We start from the raw sequence: 21,918 nt of genomic DNA, 5'->3' as shown, positions 1-21,918 counted from the left end.
AATCAGGATTTAGTAGAGAACTATTTCAGTAAACAACGTTCAGCTTGTGGTGCCGGGGAAAATCCCACTGTAAATCAGTATGGGCAAGGTGTTAAAAGATTGAAGCTAATGAAATCGTTAATGGTAAATGTTACTAATGGAAATTGTACAAATACAAAAAAAAGAGAGCTGAGAGACGGAAAATGGCTCGAGATGCACAGCTGTAATAGTACTTTTTCTTGTAACTAGTATTGAGTTATATAAAACAATGCTATATAGCTAGGTTTTTAGACGAACTCTTGATTTAAAACCAAACAAATTAAAGTTCAGATTTAATTAAAGCTTTTTATTTGTGATAACTTTGAGCTCTTTCCTTATTCCGCTACTATTTAGACAATTCTTCTTAATCATTTGAAATATATTTTTTACATTTTTTGTTAAACCTTTTAAATGACAATTCATTAGGATTGAAAAACATTTTAATTTGGCTTGACTAGAATTTGGTTTATCTCCCCACAATTGCTCCCACATTTTCACAATATTTTGATCTTCATTTAACCTATTTAAAATGTTTTCATTCCTTGTAGTGTTATCTTTAAACGGTTCCATAGGGTTAACAAAAGTAACAATAATATCACAGGTTTTTTGAAAAAATTCAAAAGCTATTGCTGACAGGAACAATAAACCACCTCTATCCTGTTTTTTGCTCCATGAGTGGTAACCTTCTTTGGCATCAATCTTGTTGATTAAACAGTTTCTCCAAAAATTTGGGCATTCATACAGTCCGATAATTTCATTCACAACATAGCCACCAATTTGATGGATAATTTTAGGATTATTTTTAGGGTTATCTTCTGGATTTGCTTCAGTTTTGACAGGTTGGGTTTCTACCTCTTTGTTTTCATATAATGTAAAAATTTCATCAAATAACCTGTTTACAAATATGGATGTTACCAAATTCTGGTCCCTTTCTTGCAACGCAGGGAAATGAGTCAAATCTTTAAAAGAAAATTTGACCTCTTTTAAAAAATCGCTATTCGTAAATAATTCGTGTCTCTTCCAAAGAAATCTCCCTTTGTCTAAAAGGTTGGTAGAATTTTCAGCAAAAGATGACAACATTTCTGTAGCCTTATTATTGAGCGTGCTGATTTTCGTTTTCTTAATTTCTTGAAGAGAATCCTTAAAAATTTAGGACAAGTAAATTATTAGTATCCTGGTTCCTATATTGATATGGTAAGAACTTAAATACAGTACTTACAATTACAATTTGGGGTCTTCCTACATAGGTGACATTGTACAAATTAGATGCATTGCTGAGAATAGTTTGAATATTTGCTGACAAAAATTGTTCATTATATAGTATACCTAAAAAGGTAAAAACCATATTTAGAAGGTTTTAACAGTCTTATAAATGAACAAAACATATATCAAAAGTTTTAATTAAACTCTAATATTACTAACCTTTATCTATTTTCTTTTGTTGAACGTTAGTAATTTTTTTCGCTTTTAATTTAAAATATGAATGATCTTTCAAAATGAAATTCATGACTGCCCTATTCAAATTTCCTAACGGTTTATTCTCAATTTTCCTCTATGATTCCAATCATAGGCGGCGCGTAGCGTTTGAATTCTTTAAAAAGTCTACCTCGACTTCCCCCCCGCCTCGATCTGGCACTACGCTGTCGGATTTAGCGCCTTCTTTCCTTTCCCCTCCTCTACTATTCCTCCATGTACTCAGGGAGAATGAATATGTCGAGGCTATCGACGGACTAGTTGAGGCCCTAACCCCGTCACGCTAAGGGGGGGGGGGGGAAGGAGGCGGTCTTATTTTTTGCGTCCTCGCAGCAGCGTTAATCGCGTCGAAAAACGTAATTTTTAAGAACCAATGAGATTGCAGTATTATTGGATTTTATGAAAGCGGAGGAGCATACCGGGGGGCCCAACGGGTGGAATTGGAGAGACGCCAAAAATAATCTCGACATATTCATTCTCCCTGAGAATAAATAAATAAATTATTGTATATATATAAAATATATATTATGTATAAATATTATATTAAATTATAATATATATATATATATATATTATTACATAATATATATAAATAATAAAATAATAAAATACACTCGAATAATGCTCTTGAATTAACTATAAATGTCTCAGCTCGTTTCGATACGAGTGGTTATAGGCGTTGGGCTTAAACGCGGCAAACGCCGCGTCCCGGGTTCATTTCCCGGTGGATTCTGAAACGTAAAGGAATTAATACAAAACTTATGGAAACCTCAAAATATTTTTTAGGGGGGCTTTATTAATTCTTAGGAATATCCTTTGAAAAGGTTAAATAATTTTAAAAGAAAGTGTATGGAATTGGTATGGCTTTTCTTTGGGATGTCTAAAGAGGATATTTAGGAAATATATATAAATTGTTAACGATAATTTAAGGAATTTTTTAAATCTTTCTAACGAAAAACTTAAGAACCCTTTGTAGAGATTTTTAAGGAAAATCTTGAGAATCATTTAAGAAAATTTGAGGGATGATTACAATACTATCTTATGTAAATTCTTTGGAAATTCTTTATGAAAAAGTGCCAAATTTCTTAAGAAGGTTCTAATTAATTTTATTTACAATTTTTCTTAAGAGGTATGTAGCACTTGACGCGTGACGCGTAGATTACGAAACAATTTTTTGGGCCGCAAATGATAATTAAATTAATTAACTTAATGTTAAAAATGTACTAATTGTAGGAAATTACCGTGTTTTTGTATTTTTGGGTGGCGGAGAATGTAGCACTTGACGCGTTGATTACGAAACTTTTGTTTTTGGGTCGAAAATGATAATTAAATTAATTAACTTAATGTTAAAAAGTTAGTAGAGTGGAAACCTAAACAAACAGTAACAAGCCGTGGTGTAGGCGACAACCCGACGAAGATAATTACTTCCAAAACACGTAAAAGACGTTACTAAACTCCCCGTATTGGCGCCTGACGGCGCCGCGCACTCACTTCGCTCAAGCGCTGGGGGCGCGCAGCGCCTCCCAAACCCCATACAAAAAAAGCGATGGGCCATCTATAACGCGACCTAGAGGACAGTACCAAGCCTTACGCATCAAGTATATACTTTTAATCTCAACCAGAAACAAAGTGGCCCAATAATAGAAAACACGGAGAAAATGAACAAAAACTGTAATTGATTTTATACAAAAAGGGAATATCACGTGGAATTCATTAGGACACCGAAACTGTGTTGCCGGCGAACACACGACGGAAATAAGTACAACAAAACACGTGTAAATACCCAAAAATTAGAAATTTAAAATTACATTAAAAAATTAAATAATCATTTGCGGCCAAAATAAAAATTACTCTCGGCGTCTACGTGACAAGGTCTATCAGGCGCAACCAAAATTAATATAAAATTCAATGAAAATGAGAAATTTTTAAAATTAAAAAATTAAGTTAAACAATTAAATAATCATTTGCGGCCAAAATAAAAATTACCCTCGGCATCTACGTGACAAGGTCTATCAGGCGCAACCAAAATTAATATAAAATTCAATGAAAATGTGAATTTTTAAAATTAAAAAAATTAAGTTAAACAATTAAATAATCATTTGCGGCCAAAATAAAAATTACCCTCGACATCTACGTGACTATGTCTATCAGGCGCAACCAAAATTAATATAAAATTCAATGAAAATGAGAAATTTTTTAAATTAAAAAAATTAAGTTAAACAATTAAATAATCATTTGCGGCCAAATTAAAAAATACCCTCGACATCTACGTGACAAGGTCTATCAGGCGCAACTAAAATTAATATCAAATTCGATGAGGCCGCTGTACTACACTTCACCCGAAAGTTTTTGTAAGGGTAGTCTCACGTACAGTGTAGCCAATGCCGATGCCGATGCCGATGCCGATGCCGCGGAGTATATTTAGAGCTCATCTTTTCCCCATTTCCACCTCTGATGGTTTGGTCGTGGAAGACGTCAACTCAGCTCGAGTTACTTTTAGGCCTTTTTTGGGTGGCGCTCTAACCTCAACCACTTCTCGTATTTTAATTCTGTAAATGGATTTAAAATCAGCATATTTCACTTCATAGGCCCGTCTTTTCACGATTTATAATTTAATCAATAACGCCGAGAAATTATAAGTTTTTGAAGCCAGGAAATTACGGTTTCGAGGCATCCATTTTCCCTTTTAAGTTCAGATTGGCGCGCATGCGCAACGGGAACGGTTGGAAGTCGGAAAAAAGTTGCCAACTTGTCGAATGTCGACACGGCTTCGTTTTCACGGCGGGTTTAATGCCGCGTGCCCGGCTGAAATGTTAATTTTCATATTCTAACTTGTTTAAACATAATGATTTAAAACGAACAAATCTTCGATGATAAAAGGTAAATAATATAGTTGGCTTTTATTTCAACCTAAGTTTTGTCACTTTATGGTATTTGGTAATTCTAAATCGATTTAAATAAAAGTTAGGTTAAAATTTTGGGCGTTGGGTATTATCACTGCCATAATTTAGCAGCCCGACTTTTTGGAATTTCGCCTGGAATTCGGTAACAGCTTCATGGCGTATAGTCAATGTAAAAGCACCGTGATATCGAATACAGGATACGTATACTATCAGTATTTTTTAAATTTTAATATTTTGACGGCTGTTAAGTGTCACTTAAGTTTGACAACTAATAATTTTCGAGCTCTAAAATTTGAAATGCCAAGGAGGCAAAACGACGAGCTGAGTATTTGCGCAGCAAAGGTAATAAGTTTTATGTGGTTGAACTAATATAACAATATTTTTTTGAGTTTTAAATTATTTTTCTATGCAGGCCTTAGTTCGGCACTTTTATTAGAGACACTACAAACATTTAATTTTTAATTTTAGAAAGCACTAATTTTTTAACAAATTAGAAAATTGGGATGTAATTCTTGTAAAGCACCACGTCTCATAAATGGGCATATATTATAACAAAAACAGTTCTTCGAACTGAAAAAACAGTTAGAGCTCGTTAAATGTACAGCCTTAAAGGGACATATATCATTTTTATTGTTGATGAATATGTCAAATTCATTTAAAGTATTAAAAAATATTCCTGTGAACAACAGAATGACGTCATTCCGCCTTTCAAATCACAGTCCACTGGTATCCATATTTATATTACTTTTCTTCCCTACACATTTAACATAAAAAATTTAAAATTTATTATTATTATTATTTTTGCAATAAATAAATAAATAATAAATAATAATAAATTTTAAAAGCAGTTGTTGATCTCGACCCAAATTAAATTATTTAACCTTTTCATAGGATATTCCTAAAAATTACTAAAGCCCCCCCAAAGAATATAGACCCCAGGAATCGAAAGAAAAACCGTTAATGTCTCACCTCTCAAGTTGACGTGAGAGCTTCCGGCTAGGCGAATCAATAGAACCGGAAATAAGCTCTTCAACCTAGGTTTGCCTTTGGAGGCTAGAGACAAGTAAATTATACTAGATAGAGCTGCAGTTTCCATTCCTGGGGTCTAAATTCTTTGCCCCCCCCTAAAAATATTTTGAGGTTTCCATACCTTTTGTATTATTTTTCCATTCAATTTATTTTTATATATAATATATATATTATATATAACTAATATATATTATATATATATTATATATAACTAATATATATTATATATATATTATATATATAATATATATTATATATATTAGTTATATATATAATATATATTATATACTATATATATATATATATTATATATTAATATAATATTTATACATAATATATATTATATATATAACTAATATATATTATATATATAACTAATATATATATCGTTCCCTCCCTTAACCCTTACAAAAACTTTCTCACGAATTCCTAAGAAAAACCTAACGAGCTTGAAGTAGTTTCTGAGAGTTTTAACTATGGAAAAAATTTTCTCAAGAACTCTTTGGGGAGAGATAATCGTATACGTAGTGATGTAAAATACCCGGGTATTTATAACTTAGGGTAAATACCTGGGGTATTTACCCAGGTAAATAACCAAATCTTATAAATACCCGGGTATTTATAAAACAATTATGAAATTGTTTATTTTTTGTAATTAAAAAAACTCAAGCGAGTCTAACAGGTTATGCTATGCTCATGCGTCATAATTTTATTAAACTTTATTTTTTTTTTATTTTTACAATGAGAGAACAATTGAACTTATTATTGATCTAAATTCAGTATTATTTAATCATTTTCGTCGCTTGATACTAGTTCAGGCTCTGGCTGGCCCTGAGGCCCTATAATATCTATTTCCTCATCGTTGTCGCTAGTATAAGTAGATGAAGCCTCCATGTTGTCATCTTCGTTCGGTTCTGAATCTGATGACGAATTATTTTTCTGTTTATTCTCATTTCGATTTTTGGTACCATCGTGACGATTGAGTAGATTCCAGTTATGAGATAAATAGGTTATTTTGGCTGCTCGCTCTGTTGTTAATCTATTTCTCTTCTTGTTATGGATCCAGCTAAACGTACTAAATGTCCTTTCTGTGGCAGCTGATGTAACAGGTGCCCCAAGGATCCTTACTGCCACGTCAGCCAACAAACAAATCCCTCTCAATCCTCTCCACCACAATATTGGACTGATCAGATTTCCAGATACACCCTTCCCAAATGAAAGGTCGTTGCCAATTCCCTCTTTATCTCGGTAATCTGCTATATCTTTACGAAGGTCTACAGATTTCAAGTCCAGATGGTCACCAACTTCACAGATAAAACTTATTGCATCTAGTAGTTCTTCTGGCTTCAATTTGCAACCTTGTGCAGCAGGATTTAACAGATCGGCAGCCAAATGAATTTTGCCTAAGCCAAATTCTTTCCGTTTCTCAAATTTCGAAAGTATCTTCTTCTCCTCGGCTTTTTTAAGAGGGGATACAGGAATCTGTTCTATTAAAGTTGTTTGTAACTCGTTAAATTTAGTGTACACTTTGTGGATCAGAGGAGTGTTTGACTCGATCTTAGTTATCAACTCTATTATTGGGCTCAAGATATTTATCATCTTTTCAACACGAACCCAAAATACACAGTCATCAAGCAGTCTTCTTTTCATTTCAGAGGAGAGAGTCGCTTCCTCACTAACTGCTAGTTTCTGGAGTACAGATTTATTTGATGACAAACTCTGTAAACAGAATAGGTGGCTTCCCCACCTGGTTTGACCAGGTAATTTTAAAGCAACCCTATCTTTAAACGTTTTTTCCAATTGAAGGCGGTCGAAGATCGCTTTCAAAATATGGCTATTCTTGATAGTTTTCACAATGTCAACAACAGTAGCCATGAATGTTTTGACTGTCACACAAAGTAAAATGTCTCCACATAGAAGGTGTAAAAGATGAGCGAGACATCCAAGGGGAACGATCGATGGCAATTTGTCCTTGACTAAGTTAAAAGCAGCTCGCATGTTGGCAGCATTGCCTCCAATTATAACCAAAAATTTTTGGGGACCATATTTTTCAATTTCTTTGATAATCAACTCAGCCAAGTATGCCACGTTATGTCTTCTCTCTTTTGTCGTAACAAAATCAACAAAAAGTGGCTCTGGTTTTGAAACTACAAAATTTATAATCGACTCATTTCTAATATTACTCCATCCATCACACTGCAAATGCAAGTTTTTGGAATCTTGCAACTGACTTGCTACATCAGCTTGCATTTTTGCATATATTGAAGATACACGGTACCTTGAAGGTAGTGTGTAAGATGGCCGAATTTTCTTGAAAAACTCTATCCATAAAGGATGTTCAACCATTGACAGTGGTGAGCCACTAACGAAGATTGCTTGTGCAAGACTTTGGTTTAAATTTTCGTGGAATAGAAATCGCACTTATCACTATCATTTAAAATAATTAACTTACGTAGGCCGTAGGCCACTAGCACTAGGTCTTGACTATTAGTTTTACTATAGGTTTACTTACATTCGACTGAAAGTCCATGTGGTCAACAAAGGTTAGCAGGCCTCCTCTGCCGACATGCGAAGATGAAGATAATGAACTAGAAGGTCTTTGAGTCTTTTGACTAGTATTATTACTATTTGTACTTGAACACATAAGACACGCCTACTTCTAATTCTTCGTTTTGGTCTTGCTGCTGTGGTTCACTTGATTCACTTGTCTTTGTTGTGGTGACATTCTTGCTCATTTTATTACTAAGCAAAACCGCAGCATCAAGGATTTTTTTCATTTCATTTGGACATTTAAAACATTTTCTTATATGCTTGGGCATGTTGTTTACATTAGAATGCTTGAATTCCTTACAACAATATTTGCATACCACACCTTTATTTTTAACTTTAAAAAACTCCCAAACTGGACCCTTTTTCTTACCAATTTCTAAGCGTCTAAGCCTAAGCTATAAACAAAGCAACATATTTAGACAAGATTCACAAGAAGGATAATAGATGGCTCCATTTGACACTATAATAATAATACACTAACGCTCATTTTATTTCAACTCTCGCCCTTGATGAAGATACCGTAGAATAGCAATATATTCGACATCTGGTAGTGGACGACTCGTAGACTTCCTGTTGCCGTTGTGACATATACCGCATGAAAAAGACCAATACCATCCAATTTCCAATATCATATAATGACTCGCACACCCAGGAAATCAATGACTACATTAGGAATCGTAGACGTCCAAATATCCACACCAATAAAAAATGTATTAACAAGAAGCGAAAAACTTACCATCACAAAGCACAGAAAGCCACTTAACTAAACCACAGCTCGTATATCAATAAATGAACAAACAGGAATTTTCGACGTTATTATCATGAAACTGGATAAGCTAAACCACACGACCTACACACCTTAAAGTCTCCTCCAAAACTGGACGTTTTCGTGGAAACAAAATAATCTCAAAAAACCAAAGATAAAAATATAAGATCAAAGAATAGACAAAAAAACAACATTATCTCGATCAGTAAAAATAACATACGACCCTTCCTTTGCCTAAAACCCAGATACATATTATATTAAAAAAAGAGTATCCGAAAAAACTAAACCTACTGACAATTAAAGAGTTTAACAACGTCATTGAATAATATATTACAGATTTATAACACAACGTAAAAGGAATCAATAACACAGCGGCAACGAATCAAAGTCCTAAAACCGCGCTCCCGGTTCAATTCCCGACGAAATAAATTCACAAAAATTAAAAAACAAAGTTCAATAAAAAATATCCACAGATATTGTATTCATCCGTTTAGTAACAAAACCCGCCTTATCATAATGGTCCCTTTACTTTAATATTTTCCCTAAGGAAGTCAATGGCTCGGCGGTGAACTATCAGCATGGTAACAATGCGACCCGAGTTCAATTCCGGATCACGATCAAATTTTACATTAAAATACTTAAATATTTAATTAAATATAAGATTAATATAATTTATAAATATTTAATTAATATAACTTATAAATATTTAATTAATATAACTTATAAATATTTAATTAATATAACTTATAAATATTTAATTAATATAACTTATAAATATTTAATTAATATAACTTATAAATATTTAATTAATATAACTTATAAATATTTAATTAATATAACTTATAAATATTTAATTAATATAACTTATAAATATTTAATTAATATAACTTATAAATATTTAATTAATATAACTTATAAATATTTAATTAATATAACTTATAAATATTTAATTAATATAACTTATAAATATTTAATTAATATAACTTATACATATTTAATTAATATAACTTATAAATATTTAATTAATATAACTTATAAATATTTAATTAAAATAACTTATAAATATTTAATTAATATAACTTATAAATATTTAATTAATATAACTTATAAATATTTAATTAATATAACTTATAAATATTTAATTAATATAACTTATAAATATTTAATTAATATAACTTATAAATATTTAATTAATATAACTTATAAATATTTAATTAATATAACTTATAAATATTTAATTAATATAACTTATAAATATTTAATTAATATAACTTATAAATATTTAATTAATATAACTTATAAATATTTAATTAATATAACTTATAAATATTTAATTAATATAACTTATAAATATTTAATTAATATAACTTATAAATATTTAATTAATATAACTTATAAATATTTAATGAAATATAAGATTAATATAATTTATAAATATTTAATTAAATATAAGATTAATATAATTTATAAATATTTAATTAAATATAAGATTAATATAATTTATAAATATTTAATTAAATATAAGATTAATATAATTTATAAATATTTAATTAAAAAGAAACGGAATTAGAGCTATTTTGAAGAATAGGTCCCTCTGCTATATATTTGTTTTGATTGTGCAAGGAATCTTTTGCCGTTTAAATTAATTGTCGGAAATGAATAGTTAAGGAAATATAAATAATTTAAAATTATATATAATTGGTCGCGTGCGCATGCGCCGAACGTTGTGGAATTTCATTTGAAAACTTTTTGGAAATCCTTTGGCATTTAAAGACATCCTTGGGAAAACCTGGGAATACTTGGAGAGTTATTTGGGAAATGTCTTGGTAATCTTTGGGAAATTTCTTGGGAATACTTTGGGAAAATGTGGATATGTCTTAGGTATTTCTTTGGGAAAACGTGTAAATATCTTGGGAATTTCATGGGAATGACTTGGTTATAGTTTGGGACTTTCTTTGGAAAAACTTGGGAATTTCTTTGGAAGACCGTAGTATTGTATTTGGAAAACCTTGGGGATTTCTTGGGAATACTTTGGGAATTTCATGGGAAAAACGTATGATTTTATTTGGAAAACCATGGGAACACCTAGGGGATTTCTTGGGAATACTCTGGGAATTTCTTGGAAAAACCATGGGAACACCTAGAGCATTTCTTGAGAGTATTTGGGAATGTCTTTGCGAAACCTTGCAAATACCTTTGGAAAACCTTGGTAATTTCTTGAGAATTTCTGTGCGAAACCGTGGGAATATCTTTGGAAAACCTTGGGAATATCTTTGGGATTTTCTTGGGTATTTGTCTTAAGAATATCTTAAGAAGTGCTTGGGAAAAAAGTGCCAAACTTCCCAATATTTCCCAAAAAAATCTCTTACGAAATTCTATAGAATTTCCCTTTACAAATTATTAAGAATTCATAGGAAAGTTTTTGTTAGGGTTATTGAGAGAGGGCTACTTTCAAACACCCTAGTTAAAAGTTGGTTCAAAATTAACTGTTTTTCGATGCGACCTCGGCTTTTAAAGTCACTGAAACGATAGGAACGCCATTTTAATTGATATAATAAAAAGTCACCTACCAGTATTTGTTAACAATAAACTTGTTTGTTATTTTAGAATAATTTTTAAAAATAAAAGTAAAATTCATAAATATTCTCTTTATGCCGTATATTAATTGTTATTAACTTTCGCATAAAGTAATTCTTTAGGAAATACTAACAATCACCAAAGAAAGTATTTCACACATTTATCTGAAAATCTCAAGGAATGTCTCCCAAGTCATTCCGTAAACGTTCTGTAGTATCCTGAACGAAAACTTTAACCATATTCCTTAGAAAACCTTAAGGTATGCCTCCAAACCAATTCTTAAGACACTCTTAATAAAATTGTTGGTTCATTTTTACCTTAAAAACGTTAAAGAATTGCTGTTTAAGGAAGCTGAAGAATTGCTTAAGAAACTAACGAGCATATTCCCTGCAAAAACTTAGGAGATGCGTCTTACAAATATCTTAAGATTATCTTAGGAAACCATACTGGGTATTTTTCCTTAAAATATTTTAGAGGATTTATCTGTATAGTTTCTCAAGGATTCTTTCAGAAAATGTATGTGAATATTCTCATTAAAAATTCAAATCATTGAATTTATTATTATTTAAACTTTCTTAAGAATATTTTAAAGATTTCTTTAGAATATTTCCTTTGATTAAGGTTCCTTAGACCCTCCTAAATCTCCATACGGTTTTCTTAAGACGTCTTAAGAAAGTTTTTGTAAGGGTCGGCATGGCATACGTTGCCGTTTCGCGCGTAAAAACATTGGACGGCATAATTTTCGATCCCGGATTTAAAGGGGCTCCAAAGTTCGGTGGCAAAAAAAAAAGAAAATTGAGCATGCTTTTGATTCCCCCCAACCCCTCACTCGGCCTTGGCAGAGGCGGGCAGAGTCAACCGGAAATTTCGCACTTTACTGACTTTATACACATTTTGCCACCGAACTTTGGAGCCCCTTTAACGTAGAACGACTTTTGAAAGTCAATAGTTAGACCGGGCTAGCTTTCAAAAAAAAGAACTGGAGAGGCTGGAACTACTATGATATGTATGTCATAAAAATAAAAGTTATTACCTTAATTTCTTTAAATGTGTGTTCAATATTTGAATTATTTATATTGTCGCTAGCTCGTTCCGCTCAGGTTTTTGTCAAAAATACCCGTTGGGGTTTTGTGACAACAACTAAGGGATACGCTACATAATTGGTGACAGCGGCGAGATGGGGTTTTTTTGTTAATAATTATTGTTGCCTTGGGTACGGTGTGGTACTTTTAGGTTTGTTTGTGTTATAATTCTTTGTCTTATGAGTTTATTTTTATTTTATTTTTGTTATTTATTTAAGTTTTTAAAGGTATTAAATTAAATTAATTGAGTTATATTTTTAAAGTTATTTGAGGTTCGTTTTATGGTTTTGTGTTTGAGTTGAAGTTTTTTATGGAGGTTTATGGACCCGTTTTGCCAAAGTTCTATGGGTTAACAAGAAGTGACGGATGTCCGGCATGGGCATCGGAAATGGAGTGTCCAACAATGCAGGGAGCGTTGGTGGTACCGCGGAGTTTTGGGAGTTATCACCACTTTCCGAGCTAGTAGGATATAAACAGTCCTGGGAAGCATGCAGAAGTCTTGGGCAACGTCTAACCTTGGGATTCCCGCCGCATCAGAAACAACCGATCCGACGAGGAGCCGAAGCGAAAGTGAAAGGTGTACTGGTGAGTGGAGTATCATTCAAAGGCTCAATTCTGAATCGACTGTTACGGAAATCCACCAATACGGGTAAGAGTTCCAGGATCGAATACTATCTTCGGCGGGAGCAAATCCTCAGCTTGCACAAACAGGTAGGGCAACGTCCAGACCGATGTTAGCCAGGTAACCTTGACTTGCATAAGAATGACGACCACCTTAATCCCCGTCCACTCACTGTAATGGTCCAACTCAGAATCGCTCAAAAGCCGTGGTTTAGCGTGGATGCATATTACTCCTGCGGCGGACAAACGCGGTACGGGTGAATGCTCCAAGCTCAGAGGTATCTCAACGAGATCCTCCGTTAAACGAACCCTTAGAAAGGTCCGACCAGGATACCTAGGAAAGGCATCCTGCAAAAAACGAATTAATTAGAGATGTTACAAAAAGCGGTTAGGCTCACCCGCCCGCCGCACGAACTCATGTGGTTCTTTATAAATGGGTCTCTTATAAAAACAAAGGTTTACGCTATCCATGCCATGTGTGGGGAAAGCTTCATTGTCCATGGCCTGGAGTTCTCTTCGCACATCATTCATGGACCAAATTGTTTGACGCTGTGACCTAGGGGTAGGTCTAGGCGAAAAGTAATAAATATCGATGTCTACTCCTGAGCTAGATGGCTTAGATCGGTGTACCACCGCTCTATACCATCTGTGGCTGAAGGGCTTTAACCAACCGTTTCCCACAGGGGCCAGCGCATCGGTAGCACCTTCCTCATTCCCAAACAATCCCTGACCCAGCTGAGAATCGAACACACTCTCGTCCGATTCACCATCGCTAGCCTCAGAGACAGAATCGTATAATCGGGGCATATTCTCCACTCCCACACTCTCATCCGGTACCTCTACATTCCCCCTTCCGTTGGCATTTGCATCCAGGTCCTCATCACCCTCAGGACTGGTAGGGAATATTGGTAAATCCGCCTCCCTCGTATAATAGAGTTTCAATAACCCAACGTGCCAAGACCCCACATTTTCTCCTGTACGCAGGTCCCGCAACACGGGGGACACCGGGTTGACTATATCCACCACCCGGTATGGCCCGTCCCATTTGGCGGCCAGTTTGGCCATGAACCCTAATGCTGCATTAGACTGCGGGTGGGTTCTTTTCCACACCAAAGACCCAACTGCGGGGGACCAATCCAGCCTGCCCTTGTCATAATATGCTTTACGACGCTCTTGGGCCTTCCTAAACAATCTACTAATACATTCCGGGTTATTGCCGACATGCCCTATGATGCCATCTTGGGGCGGAATTTTTTGATAACTCTTCATGGGAAAATAGATTATGCGACGGGTACTATCTTGTTGGGGCAGTTTAAACCAGTTAGGTTGTTTTTCATTAGTGAGGACAGGGGAATTACGGACCTGTCAGAGGATTTAGTCGCTACCATTGACAGGGTGGTCAAAGGTACGAAGTTAAGCTCTGAGCACAAATCTGACTTGGGTAGTTAGTCAGTCGAAATAAACCAGAGGTGCTGACAAGACATGGCCACACGCTCTTCTACGAAAAGGGATCGCACATTTGTAATTCCAGAGGTTTGAATCATTTCTTTACTTTAGCTTAAGCCCGGAGTGGGACTTAACCCTAGTTATTATTTATTGTGTATGCGTATCCGCCCCCTCAAGGCACACTACCTTACAACAACAACTAAGGGATACGCTACTAAACAACTATATGAAAGGGGAGGGCGCGGAGAGGGGATTTTTTCTCTCGTAGGCGGGGCCAAAGCCGTAAGAGTGATCTTACCATACGCGATACGGCAGAATAAGCATTCCAAGTTAGGTATGGATTCCTAACTTCAGTAATTAAGTATGCCTCGTTATAGTCGTGAACAGCGGTCCAAGATGGTAAAAGTATACTGCGTTGATGTTCATAAAAACACACGTCTAGTAAGTCCGTTATATATTTCAATTTTCAAATGTTCTATCCTGAAAGTCGACCAGATCACACTTTTCTCCGTGCTGTTCGTCACTTTTAAGATGATGGCAACGTGAATCCCAGATTCTGCGGTCGGTTACATCATATGTAAAACACAGTCATCGCCTACTTTGTCGCCTACCCTCGAGCAAGTATAAGAATGGCGTTCTCCGATTTGGATTTGTTAACGTATTATGTCTTGGGTGTCCTCGACCAAGATAACTTTCATTCATACCGTGGTGATGGTGATAGGCGACTTAGATTGGACTTTTGCCGATGTAAATGAAAATTTACTCCGGTTGCTCCTCGTGACTGATTCTCGAGAGACGGCCCGTTTAACAGACAGGACAACCACATGCGGAGCGATAAAAATCCGCACTGGGGATTTCCTAACCACAATCAGGTCCAATTTATCTTCAAAGTCTGGGCTGGTCTACTAGGAGATCGTGTTATTGGACCATTTTTTCTACCGAACGGCTTAATGGGGAGAACTACTTGGCCTTCCTACAGAATGAAGTTGCAGAAGCGTTGGAACATGTACCTTTGATCGAAATCCCACACCTTTGGCTCCAGTATGACGGTGCGCCTCCTCACCAGTAAAGAGGTGTAGTACAATTCCTTAACAATTAAATGGACAAGGGTTAAGTTAGACCGTGTTGATTTGAAATAACGCGGTACTTCGGCACATATGCCTTCGAGGTGGAGAAGAAACTAACAATTCCTTAACACCGAGTTCCCTGGGCGTTGGATTGGAAGGAACGGTCCAGTGCGATGGCCTCCTAGATCCCTAGATTTGACGACGCCGGACTTTTTCCTGTGGGGATTCGTGAAGGAGGAGATTTATTCAACGCCAGTCACTAGCGAAGAAGACTTGCGCCAGAGAATTATTGCAGCGTTTCGACTCGTAACTCCAGCTATGGTCCGTGGTTCTTTTCAAAATATGCTGTATCACGCATGAACGTGTATAGCAGCGGATGGTGGAATTATTGAACCTCATTTAGTATAAGACTGTTAAATTTGTAAAGTTTGTAACACTTTCGGAAATTGTTTTTTTTCTCACAAAATTAATTACCAATAAAAAAAATCAGTTTAAAAAACGTTAATTTTTAGCAGTCATACAAACATTACAATTTAGTTTTTGGTCTGAAGTGGGTTGATATTTGAAATTTGTTTCAAACAATAACATGTGTAATATTTATTTTAATTATAATAAAAATATTCTACCGGTCGGGATAGAACCGGGATTATGTTTTTAGGAGGACGCTCTGAATATGGCGAAATATCATTGAGTGCCGTGTCCAGTAGTTAAAGGGGCTTCAAAGTTCGGTGGCAAAAAAAAAAGAAAATTGAGCATGCTTTTCATTCCCCACAAACCCTCACTGCCTTGGCAGAGGCGGGCAGAGTCACCCTTAAATTTCGCACTTTACTGACTTTACACACATTTTGCCACCGAACTTTGGAGCCCCTTTAATACGCCCAAGGCAAACTCTCCCAAGGAGAGGTATATTTTTGCTTGCCAACTTGTTAAATTAGGGCCACCTACTACCAACTTGTTATTTTTCATGACCTAATATCTCAGTGACAAATTGACCTATTCCGACCAAACCAATTACATTTAAGGCTTTCGAGTAAGATCTACAACTTTTTGATTGACAGTTTTCATCCACCACCTAGCGTTTAAAAAATAAAAATTCCAAAACCGTGAAAAGACACGATTTTTCAGAAATTTACAAATAACAACAGCCTTCCCCTATAGTGTACATCCTTAAAATTTCAGTTAAATGCCTGGGGCGATCAAATTAAAACACCCTGTATACACAAATCCAATAGGATTGTGTAAGATTTAGCATTCGGAAAATAGGAAGTGTCATACTTATGTCTATAGTCATAAGTATGACACTTCCTACTATTCTAATATATTATGCTAGCTAGGATAGAATCAGATACCTTTTGATAAGCCTTCTTTCATTTTAATGTGATATTAATTGATCTACCATAAATATGAAACTTTATACTCCCTTTAAGAGATAATTATAACTCATGATATTCAGATGAATTGAAGTAAAGACAATCATAACCTAAGTATAAAACTATTTATTGGAGGCCCACAGAATTGTTTGAAAATTCATGAAGAGTTTCGGGTTACTCCTTTCTCTTCTGTAACGTCACTCCCACTTCCCAAATACATGATTCTGTAGCCCCTCTCTAAAAATAAAAAAATTCTGTGGCCCTTCAATGTATAAATGGCTTACAAAAATATTGGTTTTGTTTAAAGTGGCTTTTCGGATAAACCATCAATGGAACAATTATTTTGAATAGTGGTTCTTGCTTTTTTTTAATAAGAAACCATGAAGGAAACTGTTGCAATTTATAAATAAATAAATAAGTATTATCAGCTAGGCTAATACCCAATTTCGAACTGAAGTCCGTCACCTCCCAAAAATACCTTGGGGTAACGCTATCCTGTACCCTTGATTGGAATCCTCATATCTCAACCGTCACTTCCAAAGCCGCCCGTGCCCTAGGTTTTGTGCGCCGACACCTCTCACATTGCTCCTTCCAGACAAAAACCCTTGCTATTAAAACATATGTCCTCCCCATTCTGGAGTATTGTTCCCCAGTCTGGTCCCCCAACACCGCCAGCGGCATGCATACCATTGAAACCATCCAACGTAAAGCCCTCCGTTTTGTTGCCAACATCGGTTTCTCTTGGGATACAAGCATGACGCGAGTCTTGAAAAACTTAAAATGGGATTCCCTCTCGGACCGTCGCTGCGTCAAACGCCTCGCAATAGTAAACAGTATTATTCACCGCTCCAACGGAGCCCTTGCCCCGCTTACGTCTGCCATCTCGTCTGGGCGTCGAGCTCCGCGCGGAATGAAATCCGCAGCCCTCATTCTTCCTGGCTTTCGACTCTCCGTCCGCAGGCACTCCTTCCTCCCCTCTTCTATCTGTGACTGGAACTCTTTCCCGGACTTCCTAAAGTCCATTCCCAACCCCAAACAGTTTCGCAAGGAGCTAACTGAGTTCCTAGGACTTTATATTTAACACGTTTACATGTAATAATGTAACCCCTTTATTTTGTTTTATTTCCCTTGTATCTCCCTCACATTGTACTGTTTTCCTGTACATACAAACTGTATATAATATCTCCTTTGTATATGTATAATTTGTATTGTCCACTGTCTTAAAGTGATGGGTCTTAGACCTCTTGTTGAGCAATAAAAGAACTAAAGAACTAAAGAAAATTATTGAAGTTTTTAACAGCAACACTGAGCAGAGCGCAGATACCGAAATGAATCCAATGACTTCAGTTAAAAGTAATGAACGGTTTATTTACAACTTGGTTAAAATATATATACATTACAATTAATGAATAGATGGTAGTACAACATAAAACTGACTAGTAAGAACGGACTAGTAATGTTGAGTGGCTGTAATAGCTATACGCATGTTAGTTTTATATAGGAGAAGTCTTATCTCTTAAAAGATAACGGAAAGATAAGACTTGTTACAAAAATATCTTCATTGTTTTTTTCATTTCTTCAATAAAAATGCACCACCCTAGGCCTAAGTCATCTAGTGACTTATAATGCCTTTAAACAGGTGGCTGGGTTACAATGTGTAGGAGGGTGTTGTTAAGCTCTTCATGCCATGCGAGCCAACAGTTCCCTACACTAACTATTATCGTTAACCCAAAAATACCTGTTTAACATTAGTGAATGGATGTAGGCCGTTAGTACAATTTTTTGAGTGTCATAATGATAAGGCTAAATATAAAGAAAATGTAAAGGCAAATATACATAAACAGAAAGCAATATTTGTCCTGATGCCAAGTGATGACCCTGGAAAAGTGATTAGAATCATTCTGACAACACTTGTTAGCAAGAAAGCTTTAAGTAATATGACAGCCCAATGTAAAACCACAAAAAAGGCATTAAACACATTGTCTTCCTCGTGAGTTGTTGCGAGCCATAATAGGTGTAGCTATTATTAAAATTTTTAACCAGAAGCCCAAGAGATATTTTTATTTTTGTTTGTTATAATTTTTGTCCGAAACAAATGTTATGGAAGCAAAATTAACTTAGAAAATGTCACAGCTAGCTACCATAAATGAGAAGTGTGCTTCTGAACGCAGGTCTTTAAAAAAAACTGAATGCCAGTCTTTAAAAATCTTAACGTAAATTTTGAAGAAAAATAAAACAATATTTCTGTAGTAAGCTACTTTAATTAATAACTTTAGGCATGATTATTACCATAACTATTGTAACAGGCTTAGTATGAAATGGGTAACAACCTGGTATAAGCATAGTATATTAAATGGTTATCAACCTGGTTTAGGTAAGGTATAGGCATAGAATGATTTAAGTATCAACCTGGTTTAGGTAGGGTATATAGGCCTGTATCAACCTGGTGTAGGCCTAGTATAAATTGGGTATCAACCTGGTTTATGACGAGTATAGGCCTAGTATATCCCTTACCAAAAAATAAGTTGGATTTTAGTTGGTATTCACATTTTAGTTGACATTAAGTTGGTTTTAAGTAGGCTCAAGTGGTCAGCATATTTTAATAAACTAGTTTAAGAGGTAATAAGTTGTTATTAAGTTGGCTGGAAAATACTTTTTTTTTAAGTTTGTAATTAGTTGGTTTTTAGTGGTCAGAAAATTACATATTATTTTTAAGTTGGTTTCAAGTTGGCTTTAAGTTGGCTCCATTAGCGAAATTGAGTTGGTTTTAAGTCTGGACTAGTTGGTTTTAAGTGGTTTTTAAGTAAGTTTTTAGTTAGTATTTAGTTGGCATTTGTTCCAAATACCAACTTAAAACCAAGTTTAAGTAGTTCTTAGACAACTTTTTTTTGGTAAGGGTAAATTGGGTCCCTTACCAAAAAATAAGTTGGTTTTTAGTTGATATTAAGATGGTTTACACATTTTAGTTGATATTAAGTTGTTTTCAAGTAGGCTCAAGTTGCCAGCATATTTTAAGAAACTAGTTAAAGGGGTAATAAGTTGGTTTTAAGGTGGTTTTAAGTTAGCTGGAAAATACTTATTTTTTTTAAGTTTGTAATTAGTTGGTTTTTAGTAGTCAGAAAATTACGTATTATTTTTAAGTTGGTTTCAAGTTGCCTCCATTAAGCGAAATCAGAGTTGGTTTTAAGTCTACTTCTAGTTGGTATTAAGTGGTTTTTAAGTAGGTGTTAAGTTAGTATTTAGTTGGTATTTGTCTCAAATACCAACTAAATACCAACTTAAAACCAAGTGTAAGTAGTTTTTAGACAACTTAATTTTGGTAAGGGGTATCAACCTGGTTTATGACGAGTATAGGCCTAGTATAAATTGGGTATCAACCTGGTTTATGATGAGTATAGGCCTAGTACAAATTGGGTATCAATCTGGTTTATGACTAGTATTGACCTAGTCTTAAAACAATATATTTTGTCAATATAGTATGAAGCTGGTTATGAAAGGTAGTATTTACAAAGTATTATTATGGTGCTTGAGACAAATCCAAGGTTAAAACTAGGTGCTAACCTAGGGCATATAAAAGAGTATAAAAACCAGCTTATTTTTTTGGTAAGGGAATTCCTTCACAGTAGACTAGTACAACAAACAATTTCAATTTCTACATTTATTTTTAAAAAATTACAGAATTGTGTTTAACATTTAATAATATATCTCGTGAAGCAAAAAAATTTTTTTTCACACTATTAATAAATATTGATTTATCCCCAGCTATGGGTAACAGTACACAAAAATATATTTCTATTTAGTAAATATAACAAAATTTTTGTTGCATTTAATGGAAAAATTAAAATGGTAATACCAATAGCAAATATTCAATACAGGTGCTTGATTCAAGCAGATAAGTAATTTTGTCACGATGGACACACTATAGCTACTTAAAAAACAAATTTTCAAATAACAATGTTATCTCATCCAGCCACTTGGCGATATGAAGATTTGAAGAGATCAAAAACCATGCAATAGAGGGTTCAATCGAATACTAGTACTTAAAGGTACCATTATTTTTACCATCACATGAAAACACATGATGAATCGTTCAATTCTATTTTTAAAGGAAAAGTTCAGGTTGGGTAAGATTTGGATTTATTTGAAAGATCATGTTTAAATAAAGTCAAAAATATGTCGTAAAATTGTATCTTTTTTAATGATGAGAAATTAATTTTTAAACGAGCCAAATTTACCCGCCAAGCGATCTGCCATTTTGTTTCACGGTGACGTTTTAGGACTTTAATCACACGCTGTTCGCGCTATAACAGCGCTCTGTCCCTGCACGCGCTTGATCTGCGTGCGGTCTGCAGAGGGAAGGTGAAAGAAAATGGCAGCTCGCTTGTCGGGTAAATTTCGCTCGTTTAAAAATTTATTTCTCATCATTAAAAAAAGATACAATTTTAAGACTGATATTTTTGAGTATATTTAAACATGATCTTTCAAATAGACCCAAGTTTTACCCAACCTGAACTTTTCCTTTAAACAAAACTTAACCTGGATGATAGTTCTTTAAACTAATATGCTTTTACTCCATGCTTAGTACCAGGCTATTTTCAAGAAATGTTATGGTGATGTAACAATTTTAGTTATCAGTGAATAATGAAATGTGAAAGTTTGTATGTGCAAAAATTTAGGGGATTTCAAACCCATGAAAGACTTTTACAGTGGTACTACAATATTCACGTACCACATTCTTGAGCTTTGACTACATAACGAACAATAGAGTGAGATAAGTTTGACTATCAGTATTTATTAATGGTTAGATGAAGTGATTTCCTAAATTTTGATCCACATCAAAAAACTTACGGCACATTGGGCTTTTATAAACCAAAACTTATTCGTTAACATTGGATTTGAACCACAATGTTGATAAAAAATAACTAAACTGTGCATAGCTAACAGGGTTACCACACGTCAGGAAAATCTGGGAAAAGTCAGGGAATTTAATAATGGGCCTAAAAAGTCAGGGAATTT

The 21,918-nt window shown here is 34.5% G+C and overlaps 1 protein-coding gene across 1 annotated transcript; it reads right to left on the bottom strand.

The window, feature by feature from the left end:
- Positions 1–6,209: 6,209 nt before the first annotated feature.
- LOC149945334 (uncharacterized) lies at positions 6,210–7,673 on the bottom strand. The gene has a single exon (XM_090176519.1). It carries the CDS (start codon positions 7,671–7,673, stop codon positions 6,210–6,212), a length of 1,464 nt encoding a protein of 487 aa, XP_090032645.1.
- Positions 7,674–21,918: the final 14,245 nt, after the last annotated feature.

The sequence above is a fragment of the Leiobunum rupestre genome, chromosome 5 (genome assembly GCF_980474605.1).
Source record: "Leiobunum rupestre chromosome 5, qqLeiRupe1.1.hap1, whole genome shotgun sequence".
NCBI lineage: Eukaryota > Metazoa > Arthropoda > Arachnida > Opiliones > Sclerosomatidae > Leiobunum > Leiobunum rupestre.
This window is presented reverse-complemented; position numbering and strand designations above follow the sequence as displayed.

What these genes read in the sequence shown, in the direction of transcription:
- LOC149945334 (XM_090176519.1), bottom strand. Translation starts at nt 7,673, where the DNA reads ATGCAAGCTGATGTAGCAAGTCAGTTGCAAGATTCCAAAAACTTGCAT.